This window comes from Sphaeramia orbicularis, chromosome 9 (assembly GCF_902148855.1).
Source record: "Sphaeramia orbicularis chromosome 9, fSphaOr1.1, whole genome shotgun sequence".
NCBI classification, from domain to species: domain Eukaryota; kingdom Metazoa; phylum Chordata; class Actinopteri; order Kurtiformes; family Apogonidae; genus Sphaeramia; species Sphaeramia orbicularis.
The window spans coordinates 6,529,297-6,550,365 of NC_043965.1; the positions used below are offsets into that span (position 1 = coordinate 6,529,297).

Sequence of the window (21,069 nt, forward strand, 5' to 3'; positions counted from 1 at the left end):
TTTATGTATTTATTTGCATTTTATTGTGAAAAAAGTGTTTTGTAAATGTAAATATTTTCACAGTGTATGTTATTTTTTTCACTTAAATTTTTCTCAAAGAAAATTTGTCGTTGTCATTATTTATGGGTTATTGGTGTTGTTATTTTACTGCAGATCACATTGGTCTGAATGTGCAACCTGAACCAAAATGATTTGGACAACCTGGACTGTTTAGGTTCATTTTTGCACTTTCATCCTGCGGGCCGGAATGGAACCTTTGGCCCCAGGGCCGCATGTTTGACACCTGTGTTTTAGTGCAAAAAATAATATCAATTATGAAAATATTGAACCTGAAACGTTTAACCTCCTAAGACCCAGGAAATGTCAGCAAAGTACCAGCTTTTTTGTTTTTTATTAAATCAGTGCCTATATTAGAAACATCATGATGCAACAGTTTTTTTCAGATGCAGTTTTAAAAATTTTTATGGAATGTCCTTTGTGGTGGACAGTTTTCTTTTCTTTTTTTTGTATAAAGTTGTGAAACTTTTGTCCACAATGTGGACAGAAAACCCATACCTGGGTCTGAGGAGGTTAAAGGAAATTAAGCGCATATTTTCCATAATACTCCTGTTATTAAATGTTTTCGTGTTTTTGTGGATCCATAATGCACATGTATAACAGCTAAAATTTCCTTAAGGGGTCAAATGAGTGGCCATTTTTGTCAAAAAAAAAAAAAAGTTGTAAGAAATGCATAGAACTGTGTTGAAATAATACTAATCCATTTGTGCACAGACTACTGATATTATTTGACAGTGGAAGTTATATTTTTGGAAATATTGGATTTGGAATAGCACGTGTATGTGAAAACTTTTGCTGGTGGACGGACGTGACATTACCCATGATGCTCTGGTCAGTACCAGTACTTTATTAGTAATAAACTTATAGACTTACTATTGCTAATTCTCCTCTTATTCATAAATGTTAGTATTGTGGATCTAAAACGATAACAGCTGACACAAAAACACAAAATGTGTCAGTGGACGGATGTGACATGGTTGTTGTGGATCCCATCATACTGATGCTCTGCAGCCATGTCAGCGTTTACACTAATGATCCCAGTGCAAAAACTAGGATCACAATTATTTATTGTATAGTTTATCATCAGAATAAAGAGGAAATAACAATATAGAATTGTTATTTCTTTATAAAAATGCTTATTATTAGAAAACTGTTGATTTAAAAAGTGACATGTGACATTCTTAATGTATGTATTGGCGTAACATAAGCAGGATGGATCAGCACCATACTCCAGATTGAACCTGTAAAAATAAAACATGTGATATGTAGGAGAGAATCTGGTAAGAAAAACTGGGGAATCTAAAAGAATAGAATATTTGTTTTTCAGGTAAATTCAGTTCAAATATACTTGACCATTTGTGACATGAAATATAGCATTAATTGTGATGAAATTGGACATTTTGAGCTGAAAACATAGTTCATATGAGCATCAACATGTTGAACAGAACTGAAATCCTGTAAATTTGCATAACTTGCATTTACCAACACAAAGTTCCTTTGGGGATTCACTTAGATTGATTTCTTATGCACAAAGACATAAATAAGACCTCTAAGCAAATTTTAGCCGATAAATGATAAGTTGAGGCATAATATTGTTAAAATTACACTTATTTTTCTTAAGAAATTTCAGCTTTTTCAGGTTATTCACATCTTCTTTGTTTGGATAGCTTGTAAATGTCAATATTTTCTTATTTAAAGTATTTTTTGCACTAAAACAAACAGAAAAATTAGGATTTGTCATTATTTTAAGGTTATCATGCTATTATTTTACTGGTCCGACTCACTTCAGATCAAATTGGGCTAAATGTTGGAACCTGAAAGAAAATGCGTCTGACACCCCCGCTGTACACGCTGTTACTAAGTTATAAAGTGAGATTCAAGGTGTTTTGTCAGTCAGCTTTGGAACAGCTTAGAGGTGTGCTTTGGTGTTGTTTTTTTTATGGAGGGAAACCAGGCCAGTTCTCCCCTCCCCTAATCTAATCTACTCTAATCTAATTGGCCTCTGGCTTTATATTTATCTGCATCTTCAGCAAAACTCTGCACATACTCTGACGGAAAAAAGAACCCCCCCCCCGTCCAAACTCTCTCCAGACAGTGGTGAATGTGAGCTGTGTCAGACCTTGGCTGCTGTTGAAGTCGTGGTCTGCAGGTAAAGGGGCGGAGCTCAGACTCTCCAGGTGCTGCTGCAGGTTCTCCAGCTCTTTGCCCAAACCGGGTCGGTCCGAGGTGAACAGCCGGTTCTGTTCCACCACCTCGCTGATCCTCTCCAGCAGCTGGGTGACCCTGACAGACACATTCACACACAAATGTTAACAATTAAATCTGATGTTCTGGTAACAACAACATTTTTTACTCATTTCTGATGGGAAATCGACAGACGAAACTCAGACAAAAAGACAAGTTTAATAGAAGTAAGGGATAAGATAAGATAAGATAAGATAAGATAAGATAAGATAAGATAAGATAAGATAAGATAAGATAAGATAAGATAAGAAAAGATAAAATAAGATAAAATAAAATAAGACAAAATAAGATAAGATAAAATATGGATAAGATAAGATAAGATAAGAAAAGATAAGATAAGAAAAGATAAAATAAGATAAAATAAAATAAAATAAGACAAAATAAGATAAGATAAAATATGGATAAGATAAGATAAGATAAGATAAGATAAGATAAGATAAGATAAGATAATAAGATAAGATAAGATGAAACAAGATAAGATATGGTAAGATAAAACAAAATAAGATAAGATAAAATAAAATATGGATAATATAAAATAAGATTAAACAAGATAAAATAAAATAAGACAAAATAAGATAAGATAAGATAAGATAAGATAAAATAAAATAAAATAAGATAAGATAAAATGAGATAGGCTAAGATAAAAAAGATAAGCTAAAATAAGATAAAATAAAATATGGATAAGATAAAATAAGATTAAACAAGATAAGATAAAATAAGATAAAATAATACAAAATAAGATAAGATAAAATAAGATAAGATAAAATAAAATAAGACAAAATACGATCAGATAAAATAAGATACGATAAAATAAAATAAGATAAAAATAAAACAAGACAAAATAAGATAAGACAAAATACGATAAGAAAAATAAAATAAGATAAAAAAAATAAGTCAAAGTAAGATAAGATAAAATAAAATAAGATATGATAAAATAAACAAGATAAAATAAGACAAAATAAGATAAGATAAGATAAGATAAGATAAGATAAGATAAGATAAGATAAGATAAGATAAGATAAGATATGCCTTTATTAGTCCAACAAGGGGAAATTTCAGAAGTAGTCTCCTCTGGCAAAAATATTTAAAAAACAACATCATGAATTGCAATACATGTACATTTTTTAACACAACAATATTTTCGCACACTTATTTATGTATATTTGTTTAATTATTATATTGTTAATATATAAACGTCAAGCTTATATTGTTCAAGTTATTTATTATTTGTTGATTTATTATTGATTTTTGTTCAATTTTTTCTTTTTTTACTTCATTTTAGGCTTTTTTGGCTTATTTTTTTTTTTACATTATTTATTATTTTGTAAATTTTTTATTTCATTGAATCAATCTTGTTCACTTTATTGACCACATGGCTGTTTCTGTTAATTTTGTTGCTTATTTTATTCTTTTTGACTTGATTCTAATTAACTTTTTGCTTGTTCTTTTTTTCCAGGTTATTTATTATTTTGTAATTTTTTTTTAATTCATTTTTGTTCATTTTATTTATTCTTTAATATAAACCCAGTGTGTCCATCCACTGTCATTGATCCAACTCCATGGGTTTACTGGTGAATCAATGTTGTAGAAGATGACGGTGTTTCCACGGTAACTACGGAGCCTCTGAACGTCCAAATGGGTCATATCTGATGACCGTGAGAAGATGAAGAACTGTATTTTACACCAATTATTTACATGTATTGATACAATTAATGGATCAACAGGTATTAAACAGTTTAGATCCGTAGATACTTTCGGTCACCGGTGGAGGTTCGGGTCTTTAAGGGTTGAATCCACTCTCTAAACTCTTTGTGGATTAGACATAAAAGTGGAATGAGAGCATATGACTGTAAGTCACGGGGGTCGGCAGGGAATCATTAAATGCTCATTTAATGCAATTACAGGTGACGCAGGTTCCCTCCTCTCTGTTCACTCTGTCGGTCTAAAAGCCCTGTTCCCTTTGATTAGACCTGCTGCATGTAGGTGTGTTTTAGACCGGAGTGCAGTCATTTCATCTATTTATATTTAGCAACGACCATGCAGAAGTACAGTTACCAAGAGACAAATATTACTGAGAAATCGGAAGACATTATGTGTAGTTTGAGGGCAGTAAATGTGAACATATGAAGGTTTTCCTCATGTATAAGATAATAAATTCACAATTGATATTCATGCAGTATGAAAAATAAATCATACTGCTTTGTTTGCATATGATGCAGAACTGCACAGAAATTAAAAAAAAAAAAGAAAAAAAAAAAGGTTAACCTCAAAGATAGCATGGTGCGCATAAATGATTCTTAAGTGTGTAAAAAAAAAAGGAAAGAAAAAGGAGAATAAGAAGTCGATATTGAGAGTGTTTCTAATTTAAGTACATTTGTGGTGAGAAATTACAAAACAGAAACTTTGACAGAAACCTCAGTGAGCACAAAGCAGGTCAAAAGTGCCAAAAGTATTGAAATTCTGAACAAAATAGAAGTAGAAATGCTATAATATTATAGAGAAGTGCAGGAGGATACACAACATATATATATATATATATATATATATATATATATATATATATATATATTATATATATATATATATATATATTATGTGTATAATATTATGTATTATAATAATCTGCAGAATATTAGATTGAAAATTACATGAAGCTAAAAACAGAATATTTAGTCAAAGTCAGTGGTTCAACCTTTTTTTGTCGTGACCCCATTTTAACATCACAAATTTCTGGCGACCCCAGACATTTTTTTTGCTAAAATTAATTTGTTTTTGATCATGTAATAGTTTGCTACACTATGTTGCAAATAAACGTTAATTTTAGAGGACATTTAGTCTATGTAATGTATATTATTATGGACAGAGGCAGAAAAGCCAGGTGTAGATTACTGCACAAAGGGAGAATTGGATTTTCCTAGGTCAGGATATGTACAGTCAGTCCAGTTTGGATTTCCAAGGCTGACAATTAATACTGAACAAGCAGAACTCAAACTATGAATTATGAAAGAGCTGCAGCATCTGAAACCGACCACAATGAACATTTGACAGATAAACAGAACCACAGTGCTGCAGTTTCAGACTCACAGTTTGTCTTTTATGTACTGGGATTGTCTCTGTCAACTCACCATATATTTTTTATTAGTAATTTTTATTTTTATCAGTTACTAGAAATTTCAGGCGACCTCATTTGAAATCCAGGCGACCCCACATGGGGTTCCGACCCCAAGGTTGAAAAGCACTGGTCTAGGTAAACAAGTTTAAATAAGACTATTAGTGTTAAGATATTAAGTTAATGTTGTAGTAGTGGTCTCAGAATCTACTGTATTTTTACTCAGTGTAGGTTGGATTTTGTTTCAAATCCACAGCTGGATTTTTGTAAGTAAATTTTATTTATATAGCACTTTTCACAGATAAAATCACAAAGTGCTTCACAGTTTAGAATAAAATGTGAATAAAACTTAAAATAAAATAAGTAAAATGTCAGACATACCAGGATAAAAACAAAACAGTCGTACAGAGAAACAGACAATAATATAATAACACAAGCCCATAAACCATCAACCTGGTTTATTTGTAACATAGTAAAGCAAACTATCACATGATCAAAAACAAATTAATTTTAGCAAAAAAAAAATGTCTGTTTTGAATGTGGGGTCGCCAGAAATTTGCAATGTAAAAATAGGGTCACAACAAAAAAAAGGTTGGGAACCACTGCATTAAAGTATAGATACATTTAGACTAGGAAGCTTATTATTGTAATGAATTATTTAAGGATAAGGGGTGGGAGTTTATAAGTTATACTTCTTCCCACTGCTTTTCGAATATGCATTATATGCCTTATGTCTTACGTTTAAATGTTTTGTTTGTTTATTTATTTTTCTTCTTTTTTGACATTCATATTCAAAATAAATACATCAATCAATCAATTGTGACACAGTGGTGCACCGGTTAGCACTGCAGAAATACAGATGAAATAAATGTAAAGTACACTACAAACAAAAAAGTTAAGAATATTTTTAATTTTTGTAGTTTTTTTTTCTTTTTCCTTCTTCTCTTCTTCTCCTTTTCTCACTCTATCAATGCCATTTATTTTCTGAATGTGTGTTTGTTGTGTTGTGTTGATATTAAAAATGAAGCATGGTGTGCCAATCGGGGGATTTCATATCTGTAACTGTGATGATGCTTCGAAATAAAATATCTGAAACAAGAATATTTTTAATTTTTGGGCTACTTTTTTTCAGTTGGGATTCTTGCACAGCACTTTTTACTTTTTTGTGTGTGAATTGAAACACATTTTTTTAATGACCAGACATAGTTTTATTAACAAATGGCAAAAAATGACAAAAAAATGACAAAAAAAAAAAGAAATATCCTTAACTTTTTGTTTGTAGTGTATGTACAGAAGGGTTTTTTTTCCTTTCTATATATATTTCAAGTATGAACAAGTCATAACAATGCCTATATTTATTGTCTTTTGAGTACACTGAAAATAAATGGTTAGTGCAGTGGCTTCACCAGTTAACCAGGTATTCTACAAGACATATAGATGTTACCTGTGGAAGGCACATTAGGTTTGGGCTGTAAACAAGCTGAACACAGGAAAGGTAAACCACTATACTTACGTTGAGTTCTTGTACTGCAGGAACCCAAACTCATCCCTCTGTCCGTCGGGGCACAATGACTGCATGATAGGAATGATGCCAGCGGAGGTGAGGGGGGCAGCGCTGTAAAAAGCTGGACACGAGGGACGACAGAACGGCAGGAGGGAGGACGGACAAACAGGAAAAAAAAAAAAAACCACAGAGGCAAGAGTACCGGGCAGACGAAGGGGGAAGGATGTGACAGGCACAGGGTTTGTCATTGAGAGGAAACGCAGAGGATCGAATGGGATGATGAGGATGACAAAGAAAGAGGGGATTCACTGTTAGAGTTGGAAAAAAGGAGAAAAGATGGCAGCACGGCAGAGGATCCCACATGGCAACGCCGAACGCACAGGCCTTTCACCGTTTTTGCAGGACAAGCTTTTTCCACCGGAGGGAAAAAGACAAACTTCATCTGGTAATAGTCCCTCGTTTCCATGGTTACCTGTCTGCGACTGTGGGTCCTGAACATCCACCCACAAAAGACACTTACTACTGTCCTACCCTATCTTTATCCCTTCCATTTATCCACATTAATCATACCTGGAAAAACAAAAAAAGAAAGTGATTTTATGAATCCTCACACAATCACTTCCAATAATGTACAATGACCCTGCAAAATGTGGATTATGTGCAATTAGTCACGCGATAAACTTCCATTCTGCAATAACAATTTAAAATTATTCAATATTTATCAAAAGATAAATGCACTATTTTTATATAGACTTGAGTTCTGATATACATACTGTCCTATACTGTCTATTCATATTGTACATCTATTTTCTATTTTTTATTCAACTTTTAGCTCTATTTTTATGTTACTTTTGTAAAATGTTGTATTTCTTTATTGTTCTCTGAAGTATTGTTTTGTTTTTTTTTAATTCATATTCTTTGCACTGACTGGAGTAGCACTATTCTATTCTATTTGCCACCTATGTGCTGAAAATATCTAGTTAAAATATGGATTTATGAATAATTATTACTATATAGGACACTATAGAATGTTATGTATTTATATTATGTATGCATATGTGTTTTTGTTTGTTTTTTTTTTGTTTCTTTTCTTTTTTTTTGTTCTTTTCAGTTTTTATAATATCTGGTGTTAATATTTGGTAGGAAAAGTTGTAAATGGGTATTATCATATTAGTGTATATAGGAAAAAGGTGTGATATTGTCATACCATTATTATTATTATTTTTTAATTATTATTATATTCATACAAAAATAATAATTGCTACATAATGATCAGAAGGCATAGAAATTGGGGGAAGGAATACATGAGTTTTTGCTTCTTCCTACTCCTTTTCGAGCATGTATAATTTCATTTCATTTGTTTTATTATTATTATATTATTATTTATTATTATTATTATTATTTACTTCTTTATTTTGTTGTTTGTTTGCTTATCAATCATTTATCTACCAGTACTTATACTTTGTGGTTGATTTTGTTTGACTTCACTGTCTACATGTTCAAAATAAAGATTTAATTCATTCATTCATTCATTCCTTCATTCTATTCTATTCTATTCTATTCTATTTATAATCGTCTTTGATGCATAAGTGATTTGTTTTAGTAACTGTAGTTTGTGAACTAGAATTCCAGCCACTGGTCCGTCTATAGTTTACATCCATGTTTGTTCATACTCATATTTACAGTTTTCCACAGATTTCTACAAAGACAAGGTCCTGTTTTGCAATTCAGTGAATTTGTAGGTCCTGCTTAATCAAAGATTTATATTAATTGAGCAAAAACTGTGATTGCTCATAAGCTTAGCGGCTATTAGAGCAATTTCCCCTCTGTGGAAAACCTAAAGCACGGCAAGAAAACACTGTGTTTTTCAATTAAATATCTATAATTTCACATGATTATTACTACCATAATTACCCGAAATTGTGTACAAATGTGTGTTTTCATATTCTTTCTGTTGATATTTAGAGGAAAAGACTGATCGAAGTTTTGCCAAAAGTTCTAATTTTTCTTGTTTAGAAGCAACTTTTTCATTGGACGACTCAGAAACTACACAGTGTTAGCGATATAAACATGGAACATCACCACAGTTATTACAACATGAGCTCAACTGTCTGCACCGAATGTGTGTCTTATTATGTTAATTTGTTGTATAAAAACATAATTAAACTCTGCTATTTGCATAATTTCACATGCAGCGGCTCCTTGTTTACGCCTTAACAGACTGGTATCTGTTCACATCCTCTTCCTATCGCTTCTCCTTCTCAGCAACTTTTGAAGTTCTCCAATTAAGTCAAATGAAAGAAAAGGCTCATGAACCGATAACTTGCCAGCGCTTAAACTCCTGCTGTTAAACTCCAGGAGGACTGAACACACTGGTAAATGTCAAGAACGCACGGTCTTCTAATCCTAATCGAGACGGGTGTTATTGTCAAAGATAGGACCGATGGCCCTGTACGTCACCAGCATGTTCCATTAAGAATCAATAACAAGTTGAATGTGTGAGGTTGTCAGGTTCTGTTTTATGTTAGAGTCCTGTGGTCTGGATGCAGGAGATCAGCCTACCAATAGAAGTGAGCGGTACTCTGCCCATTCGTCCATGTCCGTCTATACAATCGGTCCAATTTTGTCCAATCAGTTTTTGTTCACGATATTATCTGTTCACTGATTACCTCACAATATTAGGGCTATCACAGTATATGGGCCAGTTGGGAGTAATCACTGTTTGTAAATAATTTAAATTTAAAATAAAGTTGTCCTCCGATGAGGGGGGTGGTGACAGGCCAGAAAAAAAGAAGAGAGAGAGAGAAAAAAAAAGGAGTGGTACCTTCACTGGGGGAGAACTAATGTAATGTAATTCAACTAGTTTAATCCAAGTCCATATATGACTTCTATCAGTGCTCAATAGGAACTATGCTAATATCAGTGACCACTTCCATTTATAAGACATTAAATTATGAACCATTATAAGTAAAGGCAATTTTTAATATTTAAAAAATTTGTCAAAAATGCAAAAATCTTAATTACTCAAAATTTGTGAACACACTGTAAACATTGTCCCAAGAAAGATACATATAAAATTTGAAATGAATCCAACCAGTGATTTTGACAGAAAAGAAGTTTGTTGAAATGTAGACATTGGTGACCTTGGGTTGACCCTTCAAGGTCACTCAAGGTCAAAGGTCATGAATGAAATGAAAGTCTATATATGACTTCCTATAAGTGCTCCATAGTAACTATATTAATATCTGTGACCATTTACATGTCATAAACCATCAGAATATGGACAATTATAAGTAAAGGCAAATTTTTAATATTTCAAAAATTTGTCAAAAATGCAAAAATCTAAATTTCTCAAAATTTGTGAACATACTGTAAACATTGTCTAAGCAAGATACATATAAAATTTGAAATGAATCTGACCAGTAATTTCAACAGAGAAGACGATTTTTGAAATCTAGACACTGGTGACCTTGGGTTTGACCCTTCAAGGTCACTCAAGATCAAAGGTCATGGACCCAAATGAAAGTCCTTATATGACTTTTATCAGCGCTCAGTCGTGACTATATCATATCTGTAACCATTTACATGTTATAAAACATCAAAATATGCACCATTATAAATAAAGACATATTTTTAATATTTAAAAAAAAAAATCAAAATGCAAAAATCTAAATTTATCAAAAGCATGAACAAACTTTGCCAACATTGTCACCAGAAAGATACATTTAAAATTTGAAATGAATCCAACCAGTGAGTTTGACAGAGAAGAAGATAGTTGAAATGTTGACCTTGGTGACCTTGGGTTGACCCTTCAAGGTCACCAAGGTCAGAGGTCGTGGACTCAAATGAAAGTCCATATATGACTTCCTATCAGTGATCAACAGGAACTATGTTAATATCAGTGACCACTTCCATTTATAAGCCATCAAATTATGAACCATTATAAGTAAAGGCAAATTTTTAATATTTCAAAAAATTTGTCAAAATACAAAAATCTTAATTTCTCAAAACCGTGAACAAACTCAAGATCTATATAAAATTTCAAATGAATTCGACCAGTAGTTTCATGAGATGTTTGAAGAAATTGCTAACGACGCTGAAGCCGAGGCTAAAACGTCTGCTGAACACAGACTCGTTCAGGTCCGTGCATTCGGTTCATTGCCATGTGTCCTCTGAGCGGTGAGCTGAGGATAAAGGTCAGAGGTTAAGGTGTTAAACACGGGTCAGAATCCATTCTTCAATTAAACATGAATTATTGAGAGGCAGTTTTAAGTACAGAACCTGCTGCATGAACGAGAACGGCAGTCCCAAACCCAACACACACTCTGACACACAATAATGTCTACACCCACACAACACGACATACAAAGATGGGCTCCAGGACAAATGTGGGTCAAATGTGGGACAAATGTGGGTCAAATGTGGGACAAATGTGGGTCAAATGAGGCGTAGACAGGTCCTGTATAGTTCAGCAGCACATTAGGTGTAGATTAGCTGGTTTCACACATTTTCAAGGGGAAGTGTCGTTGATTATGTGGGACACAGTAAAACCAGATCCCTGTTCCAGATCATGACACTGATCAGGATCATAGTAGGACACAAATTCACAGGTTTTATACCATAGAACCTCACAGTACAAGATTAATTTGTTCCATGAATGAAGCTTGTTTAGTGATTTATTCATTTTACAAATCAATGTTCCCAATCAAAATAAATTGAAATATAATTAATCCATTCCAGCCCCAAAAACCACCCAAAAATCCTTTTAAAGAAATTTTAAGCCTTAGATGCACAAGTGTCTGGACCCTCCACTCTTCCATAAGTGGGTTAAAAATAATCAGTGTTAAAATCAATGTGTTTTTATGCCACTTGAGTCATTTTGCCATGTTACAAATAACTATTTGTATTATAATTTGGTCCACAAAACAATGATTTCATGTTTGAAATAGTTCTTGTTTTTTAAAAATTTAAAAATGTTTTTAAAATATTTTGAAAATTTGAAAAGCAAAGTATATAAAGTAGGCTATATAATATACACTACAAAAAAAAAGTTAAGGATTTTTCTTTTCTTTTTTTGTCTTTTTTTGTCATTTTTGCCATTTGTAAATTAAACTATGTCTGGTTATTAAAAAAATGTTTCAATTCACACACAAAAAAAAGTAAAAAGCCCTGTACAAGAATCCCAAATGAAAAAAACAGCCCAAAAATTAAAAATATCCTTTACTTTTTGTTTGCAGTGTATATGACAACAACAGAACAAAGTCAACATCCATTTAATGAGTGAGTGAGTCCTTTGGTTTTGCTGTAAATGAATCAAAGGTTCAGATGTAATTCCACTGTAAATGAATGCGGTCATTTTGACCCACACATGGAAGGTTTGGATAGTAACACAAAAACTACAAGTTCATAAAATCTATAAAAGGCGAGTAAAAAAAAATTGATTGGTGTGATTTCAATAACGTTTTTGAGGAATACCTGGAATACTAAATAATAACAACTTTTCAGTACGAAGATATTGTACATGACAACTACCTCACTGGGTCATTTTTGACCCAATTATGCATCTAAGGGTTAATACAATTAGAAAGAAAATAGCAATTATAAAAAAAAACTATAAAAGAGAATGTAAAAAAAAGTGGTGCCAGGCACAACAAGCTCCGCCCCTCACACGTATTGTAGCTTATTTTGGCATCGATCCAGCTGATGTCATCACGTCTATGTGCGCGGATGTCAGCATATCAATTGTCTCAATATATGTGACAAGTCTGAAGGAAATTGAAACAAACTTTATGTTTTTATAGACATGGGAAATTTCACCCATTATAAGTAAACGGAAAAAAATAAGACTTTAAAAATTAATTACCTTGACCTACTTTTCCCAAAATGTACATCTATTCTGGGTCACTGGCAATCTACAAACCCAATTTGGTATGAATTCAACCAATAGTTTTGCTGCTAGAGTGTTAACAAATAAACAAACTGAACCAAAAACAATACCCCTTACCTCCCCTTAGGGGGGTGCGGTAAAAAAAAAAAAAAGATTTAACCCTTTCATGCATAGTGGTCACTACGGTGGACAGTTCTTCTCCAGCTGTTCTCTTGTATATTCATGGTTTTGTTGTTTTAGTTCCACATCAGCCAACACAGTGGACGCTTATGCATCATCCCAAACACTGCAATTCATACCATTACTGTAACTTTGCTGTTCTTGATAAACTTGACCTGCAGTGACATGTTGAGTGTAAATTGTAATTAACTGCATTTAATAGTTTTTTAAACAAAGTTTTTTTGTTTTTTTTTTGCATATTATCACCATGAAGTGAGTAATAACTAGTATTAGAGTATGCTAAAATGTGAGAAAACATCTGATTAGCGGCATGAAAAATGTTTTTATATCATAGTTTTCACACAGTATATCAGTTTATCATTATTACTATAATTGCTATTTTTTGTCACTTTAGCCACTTTAACAAACTTGTTTATTGTTTATATTTTTATCTTTTATTTTTCTATTGTATTGACACATACTGTCTTGCACTGCTGTACATGCTTGAATTTCCTCCTTGATGGATCAATAAAGCATATCCTATCTTATCTTACCTTTCTTTCTGATGATGGCTTTTAAATACATGTTTCTTTGCTTCAAAAATTAAACGCATGGTATCCAGCTGAGTGGACATTTTTGTAACTCCATTTAAAAAAGTTAGAAAAAAATTCAATTACATTTTTGTCATGCCTCAAGAGGAATAAAATCACTCAAAAATGTTTTGACTAAGGTTCTCATGATTCCTGCATGAAAGGGTTAATTAACTTATTTACCTTAAAAATGAGACATCTGAAGACGGTGAAGGTGGAGGATTGTATTTTAGAGTGAGATCAAATTAGTACAGGTACACGTTTCCTGTATTTTCTTGTTGTATGTGAAGAAAAAAGAATGAGAAACAAATACATAAGATCATTTCAACCCCAAAAAAACCAATAAAGATAAATATGGAATAAGACTTTTGGACAGTACTGTATATTTCAACAAGGTTTTATCACTCCCTGATTGAGCCAAATGTCCAGTCTGGGCCTTTAGTGTCATGGTGTGGATCAGGGATACACAAACACACACACACAACCACACAAACACACACACAAACACACAGAACCACAACCCCAACACAGGATAACACATCCTGATTAAACCGTGATGATGACACTTACATACTGGTCCATCCAACATGTAGAGAACATACAGCATGCAAAGGGAAAAAAAACAAACAAAACAAAACAGGAAGAAAAAACAGATTGAAACGAAGAACAGGATGAGCAAGACAGATGTGAAACGAAAGACAAAACGCATTAAAATAAGTAACTGAAACACAAATACAACTAAAGACACAAAAACTAGGAGGCAAATCGCATTCACTATATGGACAAAAGTATGAGGACACATTGAATTCAGGTGTTTCTTTTCTACAAAACTATAATGACTAACAGAGTTTTTAATATAGCTTTACATTGGGATAAATATCACTGCATTGGTTAGATTGATTTAAATTGTTATCTTTGCTTTCAAAATGCCTCAGTACGGAAGCGTATTGCATTCACACTAAAAAATAAATCTGGCTGTTTTTCTGAATTAATGAGATACTATTTTCTGAAAAAAATTAAAATTAGGCTCTGTTTTTATGAGATAATTATCTCGTTAATTCAGAAAAACAGAGCCAAATTTTTTTTTTACTTATTTTTTCTCGTAATTACAAGACAATTATCTTATTAATTTGGAAAAACAGAGCTGAATTTACTTTTTGTGTGAATGCAATACGCTTCCGTACCTCAAAAATTCCCTCAACACTGATTTTTTTTTTTCCAACAATGACTATGATTTTACATGTTCTACCTCTCAATTTCTAAAATATTTTTCCTGCTCTGACTGTAAATAATAATTTTCTACTACAACTAACCATCTACTTTCTTCACATCTCACTGAGGAAGAAAAATGTCCCATTAAACTTTAAGGAAATTGATGTTTTTATCTTACATCGGCATGAACAGGACATCTTACAGCTGTGTCCCAATATTTTTGTCCATATACTTCATAAACGTCAATATTCCTTAAAGTTTAATGCAGTGGTTCCCGACCCATTTTGGCTCTTGACCCCATTTTAACATCACATATTTCTGGCGACCCCAGACATTCAAAACAGAGATAATTTCTCTTATAGATGTCTTAGAAGGGCCAGGCGGGCAAAGAAATCTTTCCATTGTCTGTTCGGTCCGTTTTTTTCTGACTACGACTGTGTCCGGGCAGGTTGAAGCATAGTGACGCACGTGGTCACATGATCAGATCAATCAAAATATGCCCTCTCACATATTATATCCTGCATTTTATTTGAACTTGACTTCTATTAAGAAAAGTTTGTGGTGTTTTAAGTAAAATGAAATATATATTGAATCATTAAAAAAAATGTATTATCACGCTTTGTTTTGTTTTTTAATCAATTACTAGAAATTCAGATGACCCCATTTGAATTCCAGGCGACCCAACATGGGGTCACGACCCCAAGGTTGAAAAACACTGATTTAATGGGAGATTTTTCTTCCTAAGTGATGTGAAGAAAGTACATGATTGCAACTAACCAATGTAATGCAATGATATTTATCTCAATATAAAACTATTTACAGTTAGAGGACAAAAATATTTTAGAAATTTAAGATACGTTAAGTTAGGTTAAGTTAAGTTAAGATAAATTAAAGTAAGGTAAAGTAAGATAAGATAAGATAAGACAAGATAAGATTAGACAAGATAAGATAAAATAAGGTAAGGTAAGATAAGATAAGGTAAAATAAGATAAGATAAGTTAAGGTAAGGTAGGATAAGATAAAATATAATAAGATAAGGTAAGGTAAGATAAGATAAAATAAGGTAAGATAAAAGAAGTTAAGTTAAGTTAGGTTAAGTTAAGATAAGATAAAGTAAAGTAAAGTCAGGTAAAGTAAGATATCAAAGATAAGTTAAGGTAAGGTAAGGTAAGATAAGATAAGAAAAGTTAAGATAAAAGGTAAGAAGATAAAGATAAGAAAGATAAGATAAGGTAAGGTAAATTAAGGTAAGGTAAAATAAGATAAGATAAGTTAAGGTAATAAAAGATACTTAAGATAAGATAAGCTAAGATAAGATGAGCTAAGATGAGCTAAGATGAGCTAAGATAAGATAAGATAAGAAATAAGATTCAGGTACATAAGAATTATCTTATTTAAAATCATTGTCATGGATTTAAAAAAAACAACAAAAAGACAAGAGCAATGTTGAGACAAATTAAGTGAAAACCATCTCTGAGGCATTTTGAAAACAAAGATAACAATTAAACCAAACTAACCAATGCAATGATATTTATCCCAATATAAAACTATTATAACATTAGTCATTATTGTTTTGTATCCCAGACCCCTGTTAGAACAGAAACACCTGAATTCAACGTGTCCACATACTTTTGTCCATATAGTTCATATTTCGATCTGCAGTAAAATATGCGTTTGCCTGGTTGAAATGTGCGACGGGGCTCCACAGAGGTGTGTAATGTCTTTATGACTGCAGGCAGATCTGGGTCAACATGAGTCAGCAGTTGAGTTCACGTTCTATATTTAAAACAACACAATGCTAATGTGTGAAGAAGGACAGAGGACGCCGTTGTACCTGAACAGCTCCAGCTCCAACACGCGCTCACTCATTTAGTCTTTTGCAGGATAATCCTCTTAATTTAATTCAGAGCTTTTGGCGTCATTACAGTGTCATTAATCACCATCAGAGTGTAATCACTTCTTACACTGATGAACCTGCTCCTCACCAGGTTCACCATGTTCCAAAACACACCCCCATTAAAACAGATGTGTCAGAGTCCTTTTAGTTCAGGGGCCACATTCAGTCCAATATCACCTCACGTGGGTCGGACCGGGAAAATAAAAACCTATTAGGGATGCACCAATACACTTTTTTCCAGACCGAGTATGAGTACGAGTAGTCTTACATTTGAGTACTTGCCGATACCCAGTACCGATACGAGTACTTAATAATCCCATTCCAGTTGTTAGTTCCTTTTGTAAATTGCTTTATTGTCGTTGTCATTAGTCTGACTGGAACAAAGTGCTGCTACTGACATTTAATGTGTTGGAATGAGCGTTTGTCAATTAATCCACCAGGGGGCGCCGCTCTGAATTAACCATACTGGACAAATACCACGAAGAAGAGGAAAGTTTTTTGAGAAGAAGGAGAAGAAAGTCAGTAAAACAAACATGGAGACGACAGAGGTAACACTAATGTGATACTAATATTGCAGCGTTTTCACTGGTAAGGTTTAAAAGTTTAGCTTCAGCAGGAAGAGAAAAGAGAATGAGTGATAAGTTTCGTTTTCACTTCTGTTGGTGGTGTCCGCACGCTCCGTACATCTCTAGTATTCTCATTCTGTTTACGCATCTGCGCCTGGAAAATGGATGGAATGTACGCAGAGGACGGACAGAACGCTGCGTCTGTATCTGTCTGTAACGTTACTGTCAGTCAGCGTTACTTTTATCACCGTCACTTATTTTGAAAAATCTCCACACTCTTCACACTCCACACACATTGTTCCTCCTCCTCGTACCTGCTGCACTGAACTGTGAATGTCACACAGCCATAAGTGGTATCGGAGCATTTGTATCGGATTATTTTACGAGTACGAGTACAAGTACACACACTGAGTATCGGAGCCGATGCCAATACCTGTATCGGTATCGGTGCATCCCTAAAACCTATAATAAAAATAATACATTTTTACCCAAATAACAATAATGTTGGGTGCGGAACCAACCAAGGTTATAATAGTTTTGGGTTTTTCATTATAGTTTAGTTTTACTTAGTTTGGACTTTTTATTCTCTAATTCAGTTAGTTTTAATTCATTTTTAAAGCAGGTTTGCTAATTCTTATTAGGGTGTGTACTGGCAAGAATCTGGCAATACATACAAATCACAATAGTGGGATCAAGAATAGTGTGCATGTGTGGATCGACTATTTCTTTTTAAATTAAACAGTTTCCACGTTGTTCCATACAGCAGAAAAAGTTGAAGCTTGGTACCAGTCATGTGTCTGTCAAATTAGATTCAATTCCAATCAATATTTGTTGAGTTCTAATTTTAAATGTGTGGTAAATGGGATTTTCAATGTTAAATGTAAATGTCCACAGAGTCCACATTCCACAGTGGATGTGGACAATTTTGTGCCAGATACAAGATATTGTTCTAAGCTGCGGGTGGATCAAATTGGAGGCTAATCGGAGTGGTTTTGAATTTTTTATGAATTTTCGAAAATTGCTCAATGATGAGAGGTAGGAAAATTGTAGATGTTGTGACCTTGCTGTGACCTTGAACTTTGGCCTACTTGGCCCAAAATTTAATGGGTTGGTCCCAGGACCTAGGCCTATCTGTGGGGAAAATTTGGTAAAGATGGTTGCAATAGTTTTCTTGTAAAGTTGCTAAAAAACAAACAAACTTGCAAACAAACAACCCAGATAGCAAATATTTTGGCAGTATCATGGCATACATTTGGAATTTTTGTCTTTCTTTTGGCATTATGAAAACCTTTAGGCTTAACTGTGGTATGATTAAGGTTATCCACAATAGATAATAGGCACCAGCAATATATGGCTGAGTTCTGGCATATGTGTGGTTAACCAAAAGACTGGGCAAAGAGCGGGATCAAGTATAGGGATGGTATGGCATGTTTATGGCAAACCAGAAGATTGACTAAAGAGCGACAACATCTTATTCCGTAAATGGATGTTTTTGGTTGTGTTTTGGCATATTTCTGTAAAGCCAAAACACTGTGCAAAGAGCGGGAATTTCTACCCAGAAGAAAACCCCACTTCATTTTTTTTTTTTTTCTTTTCTTTTATGGGCTCAGCTGGCTGACAGGCAGCTGTCTGTACCGATAAGGCAGCAGCCGACACCAACTGTACTCCCAGTCATCATTGCCCATTTTTCTGACACCTTTGCTTGTGTATCCTCTTTTATTTGGACATTTTACCAGGGAGTACCTCACACTACTTTTTTTTTTTTTTTTTTTTCTACTTGTCTTGTCCAGCATTCTAACAGCACTCTGGTTCCTTTTGGTGCTGAACAAATTTGCTTTGCCAAGGGTAACTTCATAAAGTATATGAAGCGCCCTTGGATATTCTACTGTGTTTATTATGAGTTTTGTTGAACCACATTTCGATGCCGGACCTGACATGGGGGGTGGGGGGGTAGAAGAAAAGGGAGAGAACAAGAGAGAAAGGTGGCAAAGACCCTCACAAGAAAGTATCAACAATACAAACAGCAACAACCATGGAGACAATTATAATGGTAACTAACTACAACCAGAACTGAGTAAACTGGGTACAACCAGAACTGAGTAAACTTCATTTTAAAAGCATGATCAACACAAATTTTGGGTGAATTTTGGCCTCCTTTTGGCCTCTCTTTGGGTCAGTTTTGGCTACTTTTTGGCTAGATTATGGGGATTTGGGGGCTTTTCTGGGACAATTATGGCTATATTTGGAAGTCCACAATTAGTTTTGGGTGAATTTAGGCTTCCTTCTGGTTTGATTTTGGCTTGCCTATTTTGGGGCCATACATCCGCCCAGAACTTTGCCAAAATGGCATGCCAGTTTTGGGCCAGATTTAAGCCATAATGATTTTGCTCTCTGGGAAACACACAAAACAAAGTGACCACAATACTCCTGGCGGACGTAATAAAACCCTTCTATCCTGTGACACTACAGACCACTAGGACCACCTACCTTCCTTGACAGGAATAGCTGGTTTCTTCTGCCTCAGCCCCAGGAGGATGAAGAAGAGGACCAGTGGGATGAAGATCTCAAAGGCCAGCACCCACTGGAGAAAAAAAAGGAAGACACATTATCAGTTCTGTATTTCCAACAAAACTCGTCCAAAGTCAAGTGGAGTTTCCACTTGTGTAATTCCACAGGATTTCACCTGGGTCATGCTTCTTTAGCACCAAACTCTCCTTGTCACTTCCCATCTCAGTGCTCGTGGATCACACTGTGGAACAGATTGAGTTTGCCTACTGTCACATATCGATCCCTATACATCAGGGAGGCCGTGTGAATGATGTCCAGCCTGCTAAACATGCAGCATTAGCTCATAGCTGCCACTGCCAAAAGCCTTTCTCAAGAGGAATTAATTTTAAAACAGGGATTTAATGCACATCTTGCACTGTTTGCAAATGTGTTTCGTTCCAGTGCTCACAATGAAATTTGAGTTGATGATTAAATGTCACATGAATAATTCTAATTAGTGATTTAACTGTGTTTATCTGTCCTAGTATAAGTCTAACAATAGATTACCTATACACCAACAGAAGAAAAAACAGACATCTGAGGTTTTTAATACTGAAAAAAAAAAATTAAAATGTAATTTCTCTTGGTGTTTTGGGTCTTTAAATAAAAATTGCAGGACAGATTTGAAATAAATAATAGTTGAATAAAAAAAAAAACTATACGACAAGGCATAGTTGTTGAAATGTACAGAAATCCGAACATGAAACTGCAGTGTAGCATATAGAGCAAGAATAAACATTAAATTCAGATATTAAATGAATAATCTGTTTTCACACTGTTGTTCTGACTTTTTACTACATCAAATACATACTCTACTGTTATGTTTATAGTGTGAATGGAAATGATAAAGTCATATCGCTGTATTCAAGTTATAAAAAAAAAAGAAAATCTGACAAATTTCTGTCACTTCACTAGATTAATAAAAATTTGGAGGGATATCAGACCATTAAACTGCATTAGCCAACAGCTAACATTAGCATTAAACCGCATCTTAGCTAACATTACTGCCATAATACAGTAGTAAAGGTGTAAAATAATTTGGAAATATCTGTTGTGTGGTCTTTACATATGACCACATACTTGAAATACACTTTTTAAGTTATTTTACACATTTACTGACCATGTGGTACAATGAGAAATGATGCTAGCTAGGAGGTGGTTCAACGCTAATATTAGCTTTAAAATATGTTGTTTTACTTTGGTATGTTACATGACATCCCTCAGATTTTTATGATTCATGGTCTTTTCAGTTGCTGATTAACAGTGGAATGAACACAATCTCTTACATTTATATGGC

General features: G+C 33.7%; 1 protein-coding gene across 1 annotated transcript in view; it reads right to left on the minus strand.

Moving 5' to 3' along the window:
* LOC115425577 (ATP-binding cassette sub-family A member 2-like) overlaps nucleotides 1–21,069 on the minus strand; it is a 160,873-nt gene that overhangs the window by 59,549 nt on the left and 80,255 nt on the right. The window contains exons 2-4 of the mRNA XM_030143207.1: nucleotides 19,713–19,806; nucleotides 6,924–7,035; nucleotides 2,151–2,340 (exon numbers count right to left, since the gene is read on the minus strand). Of these exons, the coding sequence (XP_029999067.1) occupies nucleotides 2,151–2,340; nucleotides 6,924–7,035; nucleotides 19,713–19,806 (396 nt within the window). The remainder of the gene's footprint in view (nucleotides 1–2,150; nucleotides 2,341–6,923; nucleotides 7,036–19,712; nucleotides 19,807–21,069) is intronic.